The 14,934-nt window shown below is 41.0% G+C and overlaps 1 protein-coding gene across 3 annotated transcripts in view; it reads left to right on the top strand.

The window, feature by feature from the left end:
- si:dkey-288a3.2 (protein phosphatase 1 regulatory subunit 37) overlaps positions 1–14,934 on the top strand; it is a 91,101-nt gene that overhangs the window by 1,711 nt on the left and 74,456 nt on the right. For all 3 annotated transcript variants that reach the window (XR_004895737.1, XR_004895736.1, XM_035994768.1), the window contains exons 2-3: positions 36–217; positions 3,519–3,619. Coding sequence is in view for 1 of the 3 variants with exons in the window: in XM_035994768.1 (XP_035850661.1) it covers positions 64–217; positions 3,519–3,619 (255 nt within the window). In the remaining 2 variants the exon portion in view is untranslated. The remainder of the gene's footprint in view (positions 1–35; positions 218–3,518; positions 3,620–14,934) is intronic.

Here is a 14,934-nt window from a genome sequence, read left to right as displayed (position 1 = left end):
GTGAACTGACCTTTTTTTAAATTCCATTTTAAAAGCTCCAGGGTGGAGTCCTAAATCGAGGGGATGACCCACTGTAGTGACAGTGATGAGCAGAGTGATGATGGAGCAGAAAAACCCAACAAGAACCAGAAGAAAAAAGGAGGAAAGCATGTGTCTTTCCCCCCTGATGAACAGATAGTATCGGGCTTTGCTGAGCACAGGGACGATGGCAGAAAGGGTAAGCTGCTGTTTAACTCTGTGCCAAGTAGGGCTGAACAATTTGTATAAAACAAATCTAATTGCGATTCTTCTGCCAGATATTGCATTTACGATAGTTTTTTTGGAGCTAGATAGTGCACCTTCTATCATCATGTTAAATAAAGTAATACATAATAAATGAAAGATCCACTGAAAATAGGACATTTTGTTAAACAATCTGTGATATGTAAAATTATTCCAGCATGTATCTTATGAAAATACAGTAAATATAATAATGAAAAGAGCAATAAAAAATGTAAAATTATATGTTACAAAATATGTCCAAAGCTAATAATGGACATGATATATCATTTGTTTATCATGTACACAAATTACACTAAGTATGTAGTACAAGCATTTTGTGAGAAAAAAAGATGTGAATCATCCACAAATTGCAACAGAAAATCTGAGAAATTACTCATAAAAGTCTCCTCTATAACATCAGTCCTAAGAGATCCAAGTATTGAAAAGTATTGAAATCCGTGATGGTATAATTTCCCACTGCAGCCCATATTAAGGGGAGACACTACAGGTGAATCGATAAGCTTTCGATTTCGAGATCCCCCCCACCCCCCCCCAGCTATTTGTGAACATCTGAAGAAAAAAAAAAGCTTACTGGCTGGTAGCATGCCACCAAAGACACAGGTTAACATTAGCCTACCAGTAGCCTGGAGCTTGACTTTCCCAGACACCATGGCCACTGCGGGAGAGAAACTCAAACTTTTGTTGCAAACTATCCTTCTGACATCTACTGGCTCTTATTGTAGCATTGCTGTCAGTGTTGAAAAAGAAAATGTTTAAATCAACAATTGAATCGAATCGTGCCCTTAAAATTAAAAGTCAAATCAAATCCTGGATTTGGAGAATTGTGGCACCCATAACATTAACTTGCATTAATAAATACAAAATACTCTGATCTACTGTTCATTTAATCCTTTAATGTACTGTAGCCTGTAATTTCAACAAAAAGATTTCTGACCTAGAGTCACAGCTAAAATCGATCATCCAGGTCTTAATTAGGGACTGAGCGCCGACAGCCGCGAAGGCCCTGTTGAAACTGAAGGAATTATTATTTTCCCGGCAAATTAATTGCCTTTTTGAGGGGCTTAACATACTCACCAAAATTGGCGGTCGCATCAAGTCTGGTGAAAATGTACGTATTTTAAGGGTTTCGGGAATATTCACACTAGTTTTAACGTTTAACATAGACTAACGAACCGTGGTACACAGATGTAGCTTGTCAAGATGTTCAAAAAAGCTCATTGGAGCCATACCCTAAACCTAACAGGAAGTCCGCCATTTTGAATTGAAAGTTTGAAATTAGTGCGATTTTGGCCATTTCTACGTCATACTTTAACAAACTCCTCCTAGAGATTTCATCCGATCAACTTCAAATTTGGTCTGTGCCATCTTAAGACATTAAAGATGAAAAGTTATTAAAAGAAAAACTTTTTGTCATAGGGCATGGCTGTGGCGGCCATTTTGTGCGTTTCGCCATCAAAACAGGAAGTGGGTGTAACTTGAGTGTACATTGTCCAGTTGGCTCGAAACTTTTCAGGATTCATAAAAGTCCAACCCTGACGACACCTACAGGCCGATATTGGCTAAAAGTCATAGCGCCCCCCCAGTGGGAACAAGAAGTAGACCTAAAAGACTTCAAATTTGGTCTGTACCATCTCAACACCTTAAAGGTGCCCTGCCACACAAAACCGTTTTTACTTTCATTTTTTGCAATCTGTTAGGTCCATATGTGTTTGTGTTATGTTGTGAATGTGAAAATGAACTGCTACCTCCTCTGTCAGCTCTAGCCACTGAAAAGAAATAAGCGGAGAAATCAGGCCAATTACAAAAGCTTATTACTATTCATGAGCTCGCCCAGTTGCGCTGGGTAAAGGATGCTGATAGCCAGGCTCTCATTAGCTAGCTGTTAGCCAATCAGAGTCAAGCAGCTTAGCTCGTTGAATATTAATGAGAACTGGCAGAAATCGAGCTGAGTCTTCCTGCAGGCTTTCTATACCACGCTAGAATGGCTTGAAACAAGGTAACCAAGGCATTTGTTCCACAAAAAATGTTACAGAGTCCATGGTAGAACTTCAGACATTACCACAAAGTAATGAAATACGTGTGGCAGAGCACCATTAAAGATGAAAAGTTATTGAAAGAAAAACTTTTCGTCAAACGGTGTGGGAGTGGTGTGGCTGCCATTTTGAGCAATTATCGATGAACGAAGAAGTTGTTGTAACTTTAGTGTACATTGTCATATCTGCCCAAAATTTCTGAGGTTTGACAAGGGTCCAGGCCTGAAGACGATAGCCCCCCCGCTGGCAACAGGAAAGCCGCCTTATATGACAAACATCATAATAATGTGTGGTCTACATGTGATACTGAGCTGACCCCTATACTTTAACCACGCCCATGTTCTCAGGCCACGCCCCCTTTTATGGATTTTGAACCGTTTAAGATACAGTCTTGTGTGAGGTATCATTGAACTCAGCAGAGAGTTCCTTCTTCATTGGTGATGGTTTGGCTTGCCCCCCTATGCTTAAGCCACGCCCCCTTTCATAACTGGTGACCCATTTAAGGTAGAGTCTTATATGAGGTATCAATGAACTCAGCAGAGACTTCCTTTTTTATTGTTAAAGGTTTCCCCTGACCCCTATGCTTTGACCACACCCCTTTCACAGCTAATGAACTGTATGACGTAGAGTCTTGTGTGAGGTATCATTGAACTCAGCAGGGAGTTCCCTTTTCATTGGTGACAATTTGCAGTGTCTGAGTGCTGTGCAAATGCACGGTCGCAAGGAGTGGCGTCCGCCAGTAACCCCGACGCGCGCAGAGGAGCGAGGGCCCGTCCATCGCTGCTTGCAGCTTTCATTTATCTTTGTTTTATCGTCCCTAAAATGTATTAAACTGAAAAGGTTTCAAATGTAATCCAGCTTTTGAAGGATACACAAGGATCAAAATGTTTTAAGTGTTTCCATCATAAAATCCTCTGTAGTCTCTCACATCTGGAATTTCCCATCCCATAAGGCTGTGGTTGATAAACTGAGATGCCTGATTGGTTGATTTATTGTTCAGACAGACATTCATGTCCTTCTCACTTTACACACATACACACACACACACACACACACACACACACACACACACACACACTCAGAGAACAGCACAGTTTACCGTATGGCATTTCTTAGCCCCTTAAGCACTTTTGAATGGTTGCTGGTGGCTCACTGGGATGCAGAGACATTAAAGCAGTGAATGACTGTATTCTTCTATTTTAGTTGACAGATGCCTCACCTTGACAGAGGTAATGGTGGCGTACCAGCAGAGCTGCAGCAGACACCAGGTCCAACCCAGAGCACACATCCTGCAGCAGCTCCAGGTACACAGCTTCACACATCACTGTTAGTCTCTGTACACGTCAGTCAAACAGCACGAGGCCAGTCTTTTTGTTGTGTGCACTGTTAAAGGTTGAGTTCCTGTGGGTGGTGCTGTTTTCAGTGGCTATCACTGCTCATTCTGTAACGCCCTAGTTAATGTATTTCCCAAAATTGTTCCAAACTATGTATCGCTGAGGTAGTGCGGTAATTGCAGGGTAATGTTTTAACTACATCACGTGGACAAGATCTAGAGACCTTTTAAAAAATATAGTACTACTGTATATAGTTTGTACTACAAGACTTCAGACTGTTGTCATGATGACGTGGGGGTGCACAGCTTACATAACTGATCTCAGACAAGGTGTAGTCCAGAGGTCGGCAATCTTTTAATATGAAGTGCCATTTTAATATGTTCTTGTTAATCAGTGTTTCATCTCAGCATTAAGCTAGCATCTATAGAGCCCACTCAGGCAGTGTTTTTTTTTTCCCGTCTGCGCCGCATTCTGTGATTAAGGCAACGAGTACTAGCCAATCAGAGAGCAGAGTAGGGCGGGTCATCACGGAATGCGGATGGGGAAAAAGTCAATCAAACTACTGTAAATAACTTGGGCTGTGCTCCTGCCAATGGCTGATAAAAATGTAATTTTGCGTGCGTGCGTGCGTGGGCAAGGGTGTAGGTTTTGTTTCAACATTGGGGGGGGGATACATTACAACTGTGGGGTTTGGGGGAACACAGCCAAGTCAACTGACACTTACTGCAATCGGGCCTGGGCTATCACTCATGTAGATATGGTAAGCACACACAGAAACTACCATATATGCTATAGAAATGTTTGAAATGTATTGGCAATATAAATACCACAAATGCCGGACAAGTGTGTGTGCGTGTGTGTGCGAGCTTACCTCCCGTTCCAGACTACTACAAGGTCCTCCGACTACTAGCACATCTTGTTTACAGTAAAAAAAACCTGTTTAAGTTTGTTGTCCAGCTCCCAACAACGTCATGTGTCTTTGAACCCGTGAACTAGACAGTAAAGATTCTGTGGCGACCTGAAACTTCATTCCTCACCTTGAAAACAGCAGTTGACCAAAACAATCTCACAACAAGGCTAGATTAGCTCAATAGCTGCCCTGGAGCTGTCATCATCTCAAATGATCCTTCTCAGCAGATGGAGTTGCGCAGTTGTCATGGAGCTGTAGATGTTCTAATCAGAGGTGAAAAGACTTCAAAAATACATTTTACTTAAGTAAAAGTACTATTACAGGGTTTCCGTGGGGTCTTAAAAAAGTCAAAGAGGCTAGAATTTCAAAATCTAAATTTTAGGCCTTAAAAAGTCTTAAATTCACTGAGATATTATGTTCTTAGTCTTAAATAATTTTAAATTTTAAATTTAATTTATTTCTTAAAGGTACTGTAGGTAGGATTGTGAAGATCCAGGACTTAGCCAAAAAATTTGAACATTGACAACTTCTCAGTCCCTCCCCCCCTTTCCATTAATGCCAAAAAACGGTCTCCTAAGCCCCTCCCCCCACAAGGGAGAATGAATGCGTGTGCATGAGCAGTGATTGACACGCAGTTAGACCGGCCCTGATTGGTGCATCTGGCTGTAGGTGGTGCCAGAGGAGCTGGATTTATTTTAATGACCTGCTTCATGTAGTTCTACTGGAACATAGGGTCAGTTTCAGCAAATATGACAGAAAGTTAGTTTTATAAGTTTATTCCGTGGTGTTGTATTTCTTTCTTTCGATAGTAGGTATATAATTCGCTTTATATGTATGGATTATTATTACTTTGAGTCACTTTTATCCAACTTGAATACATGTATTTACTTTGCAAGTCATTTTGTGACTCAGCATGTCGTTGTACTGTCGTGATATAGGTCTTAAATTTCATTCCTAAAGGTCTTAAAAAGGTCTTCAAAAGTCTTCAATTTGACTTGGTGAAACTTGCAGAAACCCTGTATTACTTTGATGAACTTTTACTTAAGTACAAGTAAAATTACCGGTATAAAAACCTACTCAAGTAAAAAGTAGCTCATGTAAAATTTAGTCAGAGTAAAAGTTACTTTTTAACATCAGGGGGAGATATACTTTTTTTATATTTATACTTATTTATTTTCTTATGTATACTTATTATACTTTTCTTCAAATCAACATCAAGTCTTCTGTGATTGGATAAGGGCACCAAGCCACTTTCGATTTACAATGAAGTTGCTGCGTTTCCAAATCTCAGCTATTAACATTGTGAGCAAAATGTTATCATAGCTGGTAGAACCAATAGCTGAATCTGCAAAAACACAACCATAGCAGTAATAAACCATATTTTTCCTCTTAAGTTATTCAGAATATGATTAGCCCTATTCTATTCTCTTTTAGCTTCCGCCAGTTTGATTCTACTGAACATGATTTATGCCATTAAACCTGAACCCAAAACCTTACTTTGAATTAGTGACAACAGATCCTCATGCAAATGGTTTAAACTCCAACAGAGATGAAACCTGTTAAGTGAAATATTGTGTTAAAAGAAGTGTGTATAACCCTGTTCGTCCATGCAACATCAGCAACTCTGCTCATGAAATGACTGTAGCGTGCAGTGATATTACAGCACTCCAGAAAGGATCAATAATAACTCTATAACGTGGTGCAACTCAAGCCTCGTGCGCTGTCAGAACATATCCGGCTGCAAACTCAAGCTTTAATTAAAACATAGGCACCTTCATGCAATAGCACAAGCTTGCAGACGCACATAAATACTGATTTTGGAACACATACTATACGTAGTGGGTGTGTATACACACATACTAAAATCCCTTGGCTAATTTGCATCATTTGGTTCCATCAGCCCTAATCAGGCTTATTGCTGCAGAGCGCTAACAGCATCTCCACTCCAAACAAGAGGCTAAGAGCAGGTTAACTGCAGGGCTCAAGTTAGTGCCAATGCAAATAACACACAGCTGCAACGACACATGCAGAATGCCCTACCACGCTTTATGTAAGTTGATATTGAGGGTGAGGCAATTATTGATTTACAAAAATCTATTGGAGCAGGGGAATTACCTGATGATAATCTATGTTCTTTCTTTCTGTGGTTCATCATTTTTGTCTTTTTTTTTTTCAAATGGTCTGTCGTTCACTTTCCAGGAACACTTTTACGTCGTGTGTATGTGTGCTGTGTAACGTCAAAGTGCTTGTTTTGATAGAAAAGACAAGACTCATTTCATAAGAGTTCTTGTTCTAAATCAGAGCAAGACACCACGTCATTTTTTTTTTTCAAGATTAAAGGTGCCTGTGGAGTTTTCTTGTAAATTAACAAAGTTTCTGTTTACATTGAGTGCGTATCCTTGAGCTCTAACAGATGCTGCTGAGAATAATATTTAGACAAAGTAAGACAAAACTTCTCCCTCATTATGAAATGCTGAATATGGCTTCGTACCGTCCACCACCGCTGCTTGTGCTAGATTGACCGGTGAAAGAGCAGTGTGCATCAAAATGTGGTTTCGAGGAAACATCGGAGAAATTCAGCCATTCACGTTTAAACTAGGGCTGCACAATTAATCGCGATTTTTATTGAAATCGCATCACGGACTAGAGCACTATCCAAATCGCGGGTGGCACAGTATTTGTTAAAGGCAAAACATGTCCCGGGCCTACAAATCATCCACCTGACTAAAGAAAAAAGTCTTTGTTTGGCACAGATCCTCGCTAAAATCACATTATAATCATTTTCGTTTTTTAAAATTTTTATATTTTTCAATGAAAATGAGAATAATGATTAAAAAAAAAAAAAAAAAAGATAATTTCCTCCAGTATCGTGAATCATATCTCAATCGCAATATCAGTCAAAGTAATCAGATAATTAGATATTTTCCTCATATCGTGCAGCTCTAGGGTGAGCCTCACGCCCCCAAAGCGCTGCCCGCTTTCTTCCGGGCCCATGTTAACCAATTGGCTTTTGTTTGAATCACATTTCTCCATATCTGTATACCTGTATCAGTGTCTCTGTGTCCCAACCGGCAGCCCCACCAAGAGCCTGGTTCTGTCTGAGGTTCCTGGCTGTAAAAAGGAAGTTTTTCCTCGCCACTGTCGCTTGCTCATGGGGAGAATAGTTGGGTGTCTGTAAGTTATAGAGTGGTCTAGACCTACTCCATCTGTATCCTGTAAGTGTCCTGAGATAACTCCTGTTATGATTTGACACTATAAATAAAATGTAACTGAATTGGGCGAACAGCAGACAGGACGCCCAGCAGTGGATCTTTGGCCCGCAGTCTGCAGCCATAGTTTCGTAGTTTTTTTTTGCAAATGTGACTGACAGTTGGGTGTGGGTCTTTGTGCAAAATACTCTTGAACTTAGGAGTCCACTTTGTGCGGCCCACGGTCTGCAGCCAAGTTTCGGCATTCTGTCTAAACCTGGCGTGAGTCACACCCAGACTCAGATGAGGAGTCTGTTGTTAAGCTATTAGCTTGTAGCTAGCGGTGGCTGACAGCTACAATGATGATTTTTTTTCTACTCTCTGTAGTGACAGCCCACTCTGCACTGAAGGTTTCTGTGGTGGAATTTCCAGAAAGACCATGTTGTGCTGTGTTATGATGAGACTAAAGCGAAAGCTTAGACAACATCAGGTCATTGATAGGTCACAGGTCAGGGGATGAGAATATTCGGCCAGTCTCTAATAACCAAACCTGTTCATGTATAATAATTTGTCTCTCTACAGATTCAAGGTGTGTAGACAGCTGCATGATAAGGGAGTGTTTTGTTTCAGGAGTGTCTCCATTTGGAGGTCGGTGGGCCTGCCACACTTTAGAATACTTCCCAGAGAGAGAGAGAGAGGCTGAACTTAGTCTATATCCACCACGTTCCACTTCCGGGATTGCGCCGTTGCCGCCGGATGTCCCTCTTTTCGGCCGGATGTCTGTTACCTTCCTCGCATGAGTATAAATACTCCTTCAGGAAGACGGGAAATTCAGAGAGTTGGGACGGCACTGCACAATAATACATTGTAGTTAAACTGTGCTCGCTCCTTAAATGTCTCCTCAATTGAGTGTTCGTTAAATGCTCCTGTGTAATTCATCGAAATCTCCCGAATCTTCTTCACGTATGTGAAATAAGCTGGGCTGCTCCTGAGTCTTTCCCTAACAGTTTCAGGTTTCTTCTCCAGCTTTTGCTTATTAGACTGCGATCCCGAAAGAGCGGCAATAGCAGAAATATACATTTTTGAATGATTCCTTAGGAATCTGAATTTTGGAAACCGATTTTAATTTGGAACTGGAAATTGGAGGGAAAGAAAAGCGAGGAACATTCAGAACATTGTGCTACAACACTATGTGTCTGTACATACCTTTTAGAAAAATAGCCTTCTGAGAGTCTTTATTGCTTATTCTCTTTTGAAATATAATACATTAAATTAAAGGAACAATTGACTGTATTTGCAGATGTATTGCTCTCAGAATGTTTAATTCTACATAAGTGGGACTGATATCAGAGATCCCATATTGGTAAATTTGCACACATATATCACAATCACACTTGCATACACTCTAGTGCAAGCATAACAAAAAACCCTTCTCACACGCACACATTCTCTCCCTCTCCAAATAAAATCAACTCGCTTATTCTCTCTTAGCCACACTTGAAACCCACAGTCTGCCATTTATAATTCATTTTATGTACACACTTACTTTACTTGGACCAGCCATGTTAAAGCATGCTGCTCTCTACCCCCCCTTGCATAAATTCTACTTGAGATCAAGGAGAATTATTTGTGGAAAATTAGAGACTTAGCAGTGCTTACATAAAGCATACAGCCGCTGTATTATCTCTGAGGTGCTAATGAACCCAGATGCATTGGAAACGAATGTAGGTGGTCCTCCTGAAAGAGTAAAATATGTATGGTTAAGCATAAGCTAAGAGGGGAAATATTTAGACCAAAAGGGCTGCATGCAAATGAATCCATAATAAGACGATGCAAAACGAAAAGACGGAACGCCTAAAGAGCAAATTTATTAAATGAGGTCTTTTCAGGCGAGGGGCAATTCCCCCGAGGACCAGCGTTGAAGACTATTTAAAGCTTTTTTTATTGCACCCGTGGGCCCCTTGCACCCCTTTGAAATATTGTAAGTGGATAAAACAGTATTGCTGTTGGTGACATCTTCATAGGAGTGGTAAACAATAATAGTTCGGAGCTAGCGGGCTCTGAGGCCGCCATGCTTAAACTCTCTGATTTCACTGTGCAAACTGTGAAGTCTGCGTCTCTCCACGCTGCGCTTCTGTTTGGTTCACTCTGCCATTAGAAAGGTAATTGAGATGATCAAGCACCAACGTGGCTGTTTTGGCACGAGGGAAGAGCTTAACTGCAGTTATTCATATTCAAATTAAGAAATAAGTGAAACACATTAGGAGCCAATACAGGTGGTACTGTAAGGTTGGTCTCCTGGTTGGTTTCCCCATTCCATTGACTGATCGATCAGTATGTTGGTATTTAAGTTCAAATGAATAGCAACTGAAAACCGAAATGTACACAATACAAGTGCTTACACAGATACAAAGTAATGAATTGATGTTAAAACTGAGATTAGAGCAGTGACTGAAAGGGTGTAGACTTAAACCGGAGCTTATTACGCCTACCCTTCCCATAATCCAAAATGTGCAAGATTCTGTCCAGGCAATGAATAAAAGTTAGTTATGCATATACACACATATGCAGACACAATACATAATAATAATGATACATTTTTTTTCTATAGCACCTTTCAAAACACAGTTATACCGTGCTTACATAAATCCATACATAAATTATATCCACATAAATACAGCACATATTCACAAATATATACATGTCCATACGCAAATGCACACATGTACAGGCACATTGATATACATATATTTACTGGTACTTTGCAATAGTAGTTGTAGTTTATTGTGTCATGTGCATACAAGTGCCTGGCCCATATGTTCACATAACATTACATTGCAAACGTCTTCTGTTCTGGATGCCACAGGAAAAATTTGCCACAAAAATTACTCCCTTCCTAAAGCACAGCTCATCATCCTTTCAAGAACAAGAAGTCAGTTGAAATGAAGGGCATTTTACTAAAAAAAGTATAGCTCTTAAATAATCATAGAGTACACAATACATAATTGACTTCTTCAGTCTCCCCTACCACATAACAAACAAAGCCTTTCCTTATTTCTTTAGCTAATGCTAATGTACCTGAACATAACGGTGGACACATATCTTTGACGTTTGGTTCAATTCTGCTTTTAAACTATAGTTATTTTTTATCAGACAATATTTTTGTTTACGTTTATATACCACCTTTTAAGAAATAATTTCACCTCACTAAACTAGGGATGTCCATGCAAAAAGTCCTAAAGAAAAAAGATTTAAGATATTTGTAGTGGGTGAAGGCTAGTTGTTTAAGCATATTGACAAGTCTGTTTAAAAGCCGAGCATTCTGACAGTCGTGTCCCAAATGTCCCAGAAATGGTCAAATTGCTTGTGTTCATTAAACTAACGACGACAGCCAACCGTCGGCAGAAAAGGCAGTCGGACTGATCAGTCGGCTCCCAGAGGTCAAAAAAGTGCCTCGGAACACGGCGAAGCGACGCCAACTTGAGCGTATGTTCTGCGCGTGCGCGAGACGTAATACGTCTCCGTAACAGCAGGTGGTGCTAATCTGTATTGTCGCCCAAAAAACTTAAACCGGAAATGACGGAATATCTCTCTAAACCTCTTACCGGCAATTTCCACTGGATGCGGAAAGTCTGCGGAACGTCTCCGGAACGTCGACGGAGTCATTAGGTTTCCATTAAAGTCAATGTGTGTATTTCCACTGACTGCAGAACGTCTGCGTCCCTACTCCGTCCCAGTTCCGTCAGTCCGCAGCCCTTTGACGGACGACGGAGAGCTCCGCAGCAATTCAGCACAATTCAGATTGTGCGGGACAGGAAGTCGAGCACAGAAACAAAATAAAACATCCGGTTAATTTTCAAAATATAATACACCGTGCTCACGGCAGGTCATATTTCCCTGCACTACACCTTGGAAACACAGCACAGAGTAGTTTTCCCTCTACTCCTCTGGATGGAAACAAACTGTTGTTGGTTTTGTGGTTCTGTTTATAGAAACTACATCCTGTTATATCGCGCGAACATACGTGAATTCGCGAGATCTCGTGGTTGGCTGGCCACAGCCGTTACGCAACAAATCCGGACCTGGTGGGTATTGATGGACGGCGGAGCACGCAGCCGTTCCGCAGCGGAGCCGGTCCGCAGACGTTCTGCATCCTGTGGAAATCCACGGTTAAACAGAACACGCTTTCGTCAGTCATTGTTTTCATCAGAGAGTGTTGATAGTAGTCAAGAAGGATCGCTGTTGTCATTACTCGCCGAACGGAAGAAAATACGATGGCTAGTAATAAGAAGATACTGGCGTTGTCAGCTCCGGTTTTCTCGTGCACTGATTCGCTAGTCAAGAGCTAGCACTCCACCAATCAGATTGGTCATTGAGTCCGACTGCCCACTGGCTGATTCAACAAGTCAAATCAGCCAAAATGAACGGCGATGGCTCCTCTGACTGACGACAGCACGGAACACACCGAACAGACTCGAGTCACCGACCTCGCTAGACTGTCCGACGGCTGATAATCGGGTTGGTGTGTCAGAGTCTTTAGCGTGGGTTTTCTGCAGCTTCCTCCCACGTTCCAAAACCTCATGTTAGGTCAATTGTTTTACTCTAAATTGCCCGTAGGTGTGAATTAGGCCTCCAGGAAGTGCACCGGGCTTCGAAACAAATTCAACATTGCGGCCAAACGGTGGAATTACAACTTCCGTGTCCGTCACTCAATGCCATGGGTCGCACAAAGACTTTTCTTATAGATTTACATGGCAAAAGACATGTCTGTAAATCATTGGATAATTTTTTTTTTTAGCGTCGCAACACCCTCAACATATATTCATTTCTCTATCAGAATGTGATCCATTCGTTCATCTGGGTCACGTTTGGATCCATGATGGCTCTTATGCACCACTGAGCAACTCTGGGGCTCTGCCTCAAACGTTGTGTCCCGTTCTTACAATACATGCATGATGCCCATGTATAACAATTAAAGAATGACTAACTATGGCCAATACGGACAGACGGACGGATGGATGGAAAGCATGATGCGATATCAAACCTTTAGTCATTTGACAACAGTCTCTTTTTATTTAAAGAAACCATATAGCCAAAATACTATTTTTTTAACAGATATCTCCTTTTTTTCATGAAATCACAGCAAAAATATTTTTTATGAGACAGAATTTTTACCCAGACATGTTCAAATAATAGTGTACTCTTCCCCATCACAAATTCATAGAAATAAATGATTCTGCCTAACTTAAATACTCAATTGTAGATGTGGTTTAGTCCTGAGATAACTTCTGTTGTGATTTGACACTCTAAATAAAAATTGATTTGATTTGGCTCAATATTCCCTCTTCCCCCATGTGCTAAGGGTTATTTATTGAGGGATTTCTTTTAGTTTACAAAGGACAAAAAAAACTGTTGTTTCTAGGGTTTATGTGAAGTATTCTCCAACATTCCAAACACAAAAGGATTGTAAATCAAGCAAGCTCCGACTGTGAGTTTGTATTCTTTCCATGACGTTTGGAGAATAAGCTCAGAATTAGTTGCATGTTGGCAAATCTTCTAATGCATAGCTTAGTGCTTGTTTCCCTTGCAGATTATTCAGTTGAGTGGACTGAAGAGAAATCAATTACCACAACTTAACTTTCATTATTTATCCCACAACTAAGGAAAAAAAAAAACCCCGCCATAGCCTACATGACAACATGCCTCTATTAAATTCATAGGGTCAGATTCAATTCCCAGGAATAAATCCTTCGGGGGAGGGGGGGGAGGAATCCCTCCATAAATGAAAAGACAAGAGAAAATCTGTTTTTACAGACCACCGCTGCTTTCTCAGCTCTTTTGATTAGCATTAATGTTGCACTGCGGAAGTCTGCCGGCACAACTGTTATAGCTCTTTCCACACACACACACACACACACACACACACACACACACACACACACGCACACACACACACACAGAAAGCTATATTTCTCCCTGCCTGTGTAACTCTAAAGGGAACATTTTTTTCTTTTAAATTAAATGCATGCTGATTGTTATTGCACCCCCCTCCCTGTGTGGAATAGTCGGCAGCGAGGTAAATGTCACTAACTAAGTGCCACACTTTTTCCTTAGTGGTTGTTAGCAGGTTTTGCATGCAAACTAAAAACGCCCAGAGAGGAGGAGGTGGAGGAGGAGTAGTGTTCCTGCATGCATCTGAATGCAAGCGCTTATCAGTGAACAGCAGGGGGACCGGACATGTGCCGCTCCTCTCATTACAGGCCGAGACGGCGATAACGGGGCAGTTAGTGGCGCATTTGAAATGGCATACAGCGGCAGCCGTGGCGATCACACAGCAGAAAGAGAAGCTGGGAGGATGGGTCAGGATGAGCTAACACACTCCAGTCTGTCATTCAGACGGCATCCACAGACACAGACACAGACACACACACACACACACACACACACACACACACACACACACACACGCACACTGGCAGCCACAACATGCTTTATTTAAAACACACCGACTCCACAGCCTTTCCATTGCAGTTTTACACAATTTTGCTTTAATGCCACTTGGGAAACAGCGTGCATAACTGAAAAAGGATAAAACCTCGTCTACGTGTAAAAGAGTCTATTTTGCATTCTCTGCCTCTAATTGAATTTGGAGCAGTTGCAGTTAAACTGAATGGCATGTGTGATGCACTATTGGTGGTGCACTATTAGGCTGAATTGAATTTGCATGGTCGGGTGGTCGCACAAGTAATATGAGTGCTTTTGTAAGTAGGATAATATTACAGGCCTGCACTCACTTGAGGGTTCTCACAGGGGCGACGCTCTGTCACCAAAATGACCGAAAAAAAGCTCAAATCATACAAGTCAACAGGTGAAGAATCTTAACAAAGTTCATGCATATTTTTACAATATGTTAATCATTTGAATGATCTGTATTTGCTGTAGATTGGCCATCTTGACTTCATACAGCCACTCCCCCGAAATGACTGCATTTGTAGAATATTCAGTGTAGGAGTCATTGGCGGTTTAAAGGGTCAGTTCACCAACATCCTAAAAAACTGTATTTTTCCACTTTGTGGAATCTAGTCATACAGATAGTTTGGGTTTTATTTGTCCATGTTTTCAGATGTCTGCCTCCATCCTAATACAGGGTTTCCTTAGGGTATTAACAAGTATTTAAAAAGTCTAGA

The sequence above is a fragment of the Sander lucioperca genome, chromosome 18 (assembly GCF_008315115.2).
Source record: "Sander lucioperca isolate FBNREF2018 chromosome 18, SLUC_FBN_1.2, whole genome shotgun sequence".
NCBI lineage: Eukaryota > Metazoa > Chordata > Actinopteri > Perciformes > Percidae > Sander > Sander lucioperca.
This window is presented reverse-complemented; position numbering and strand designations above follow the sequence as displayed.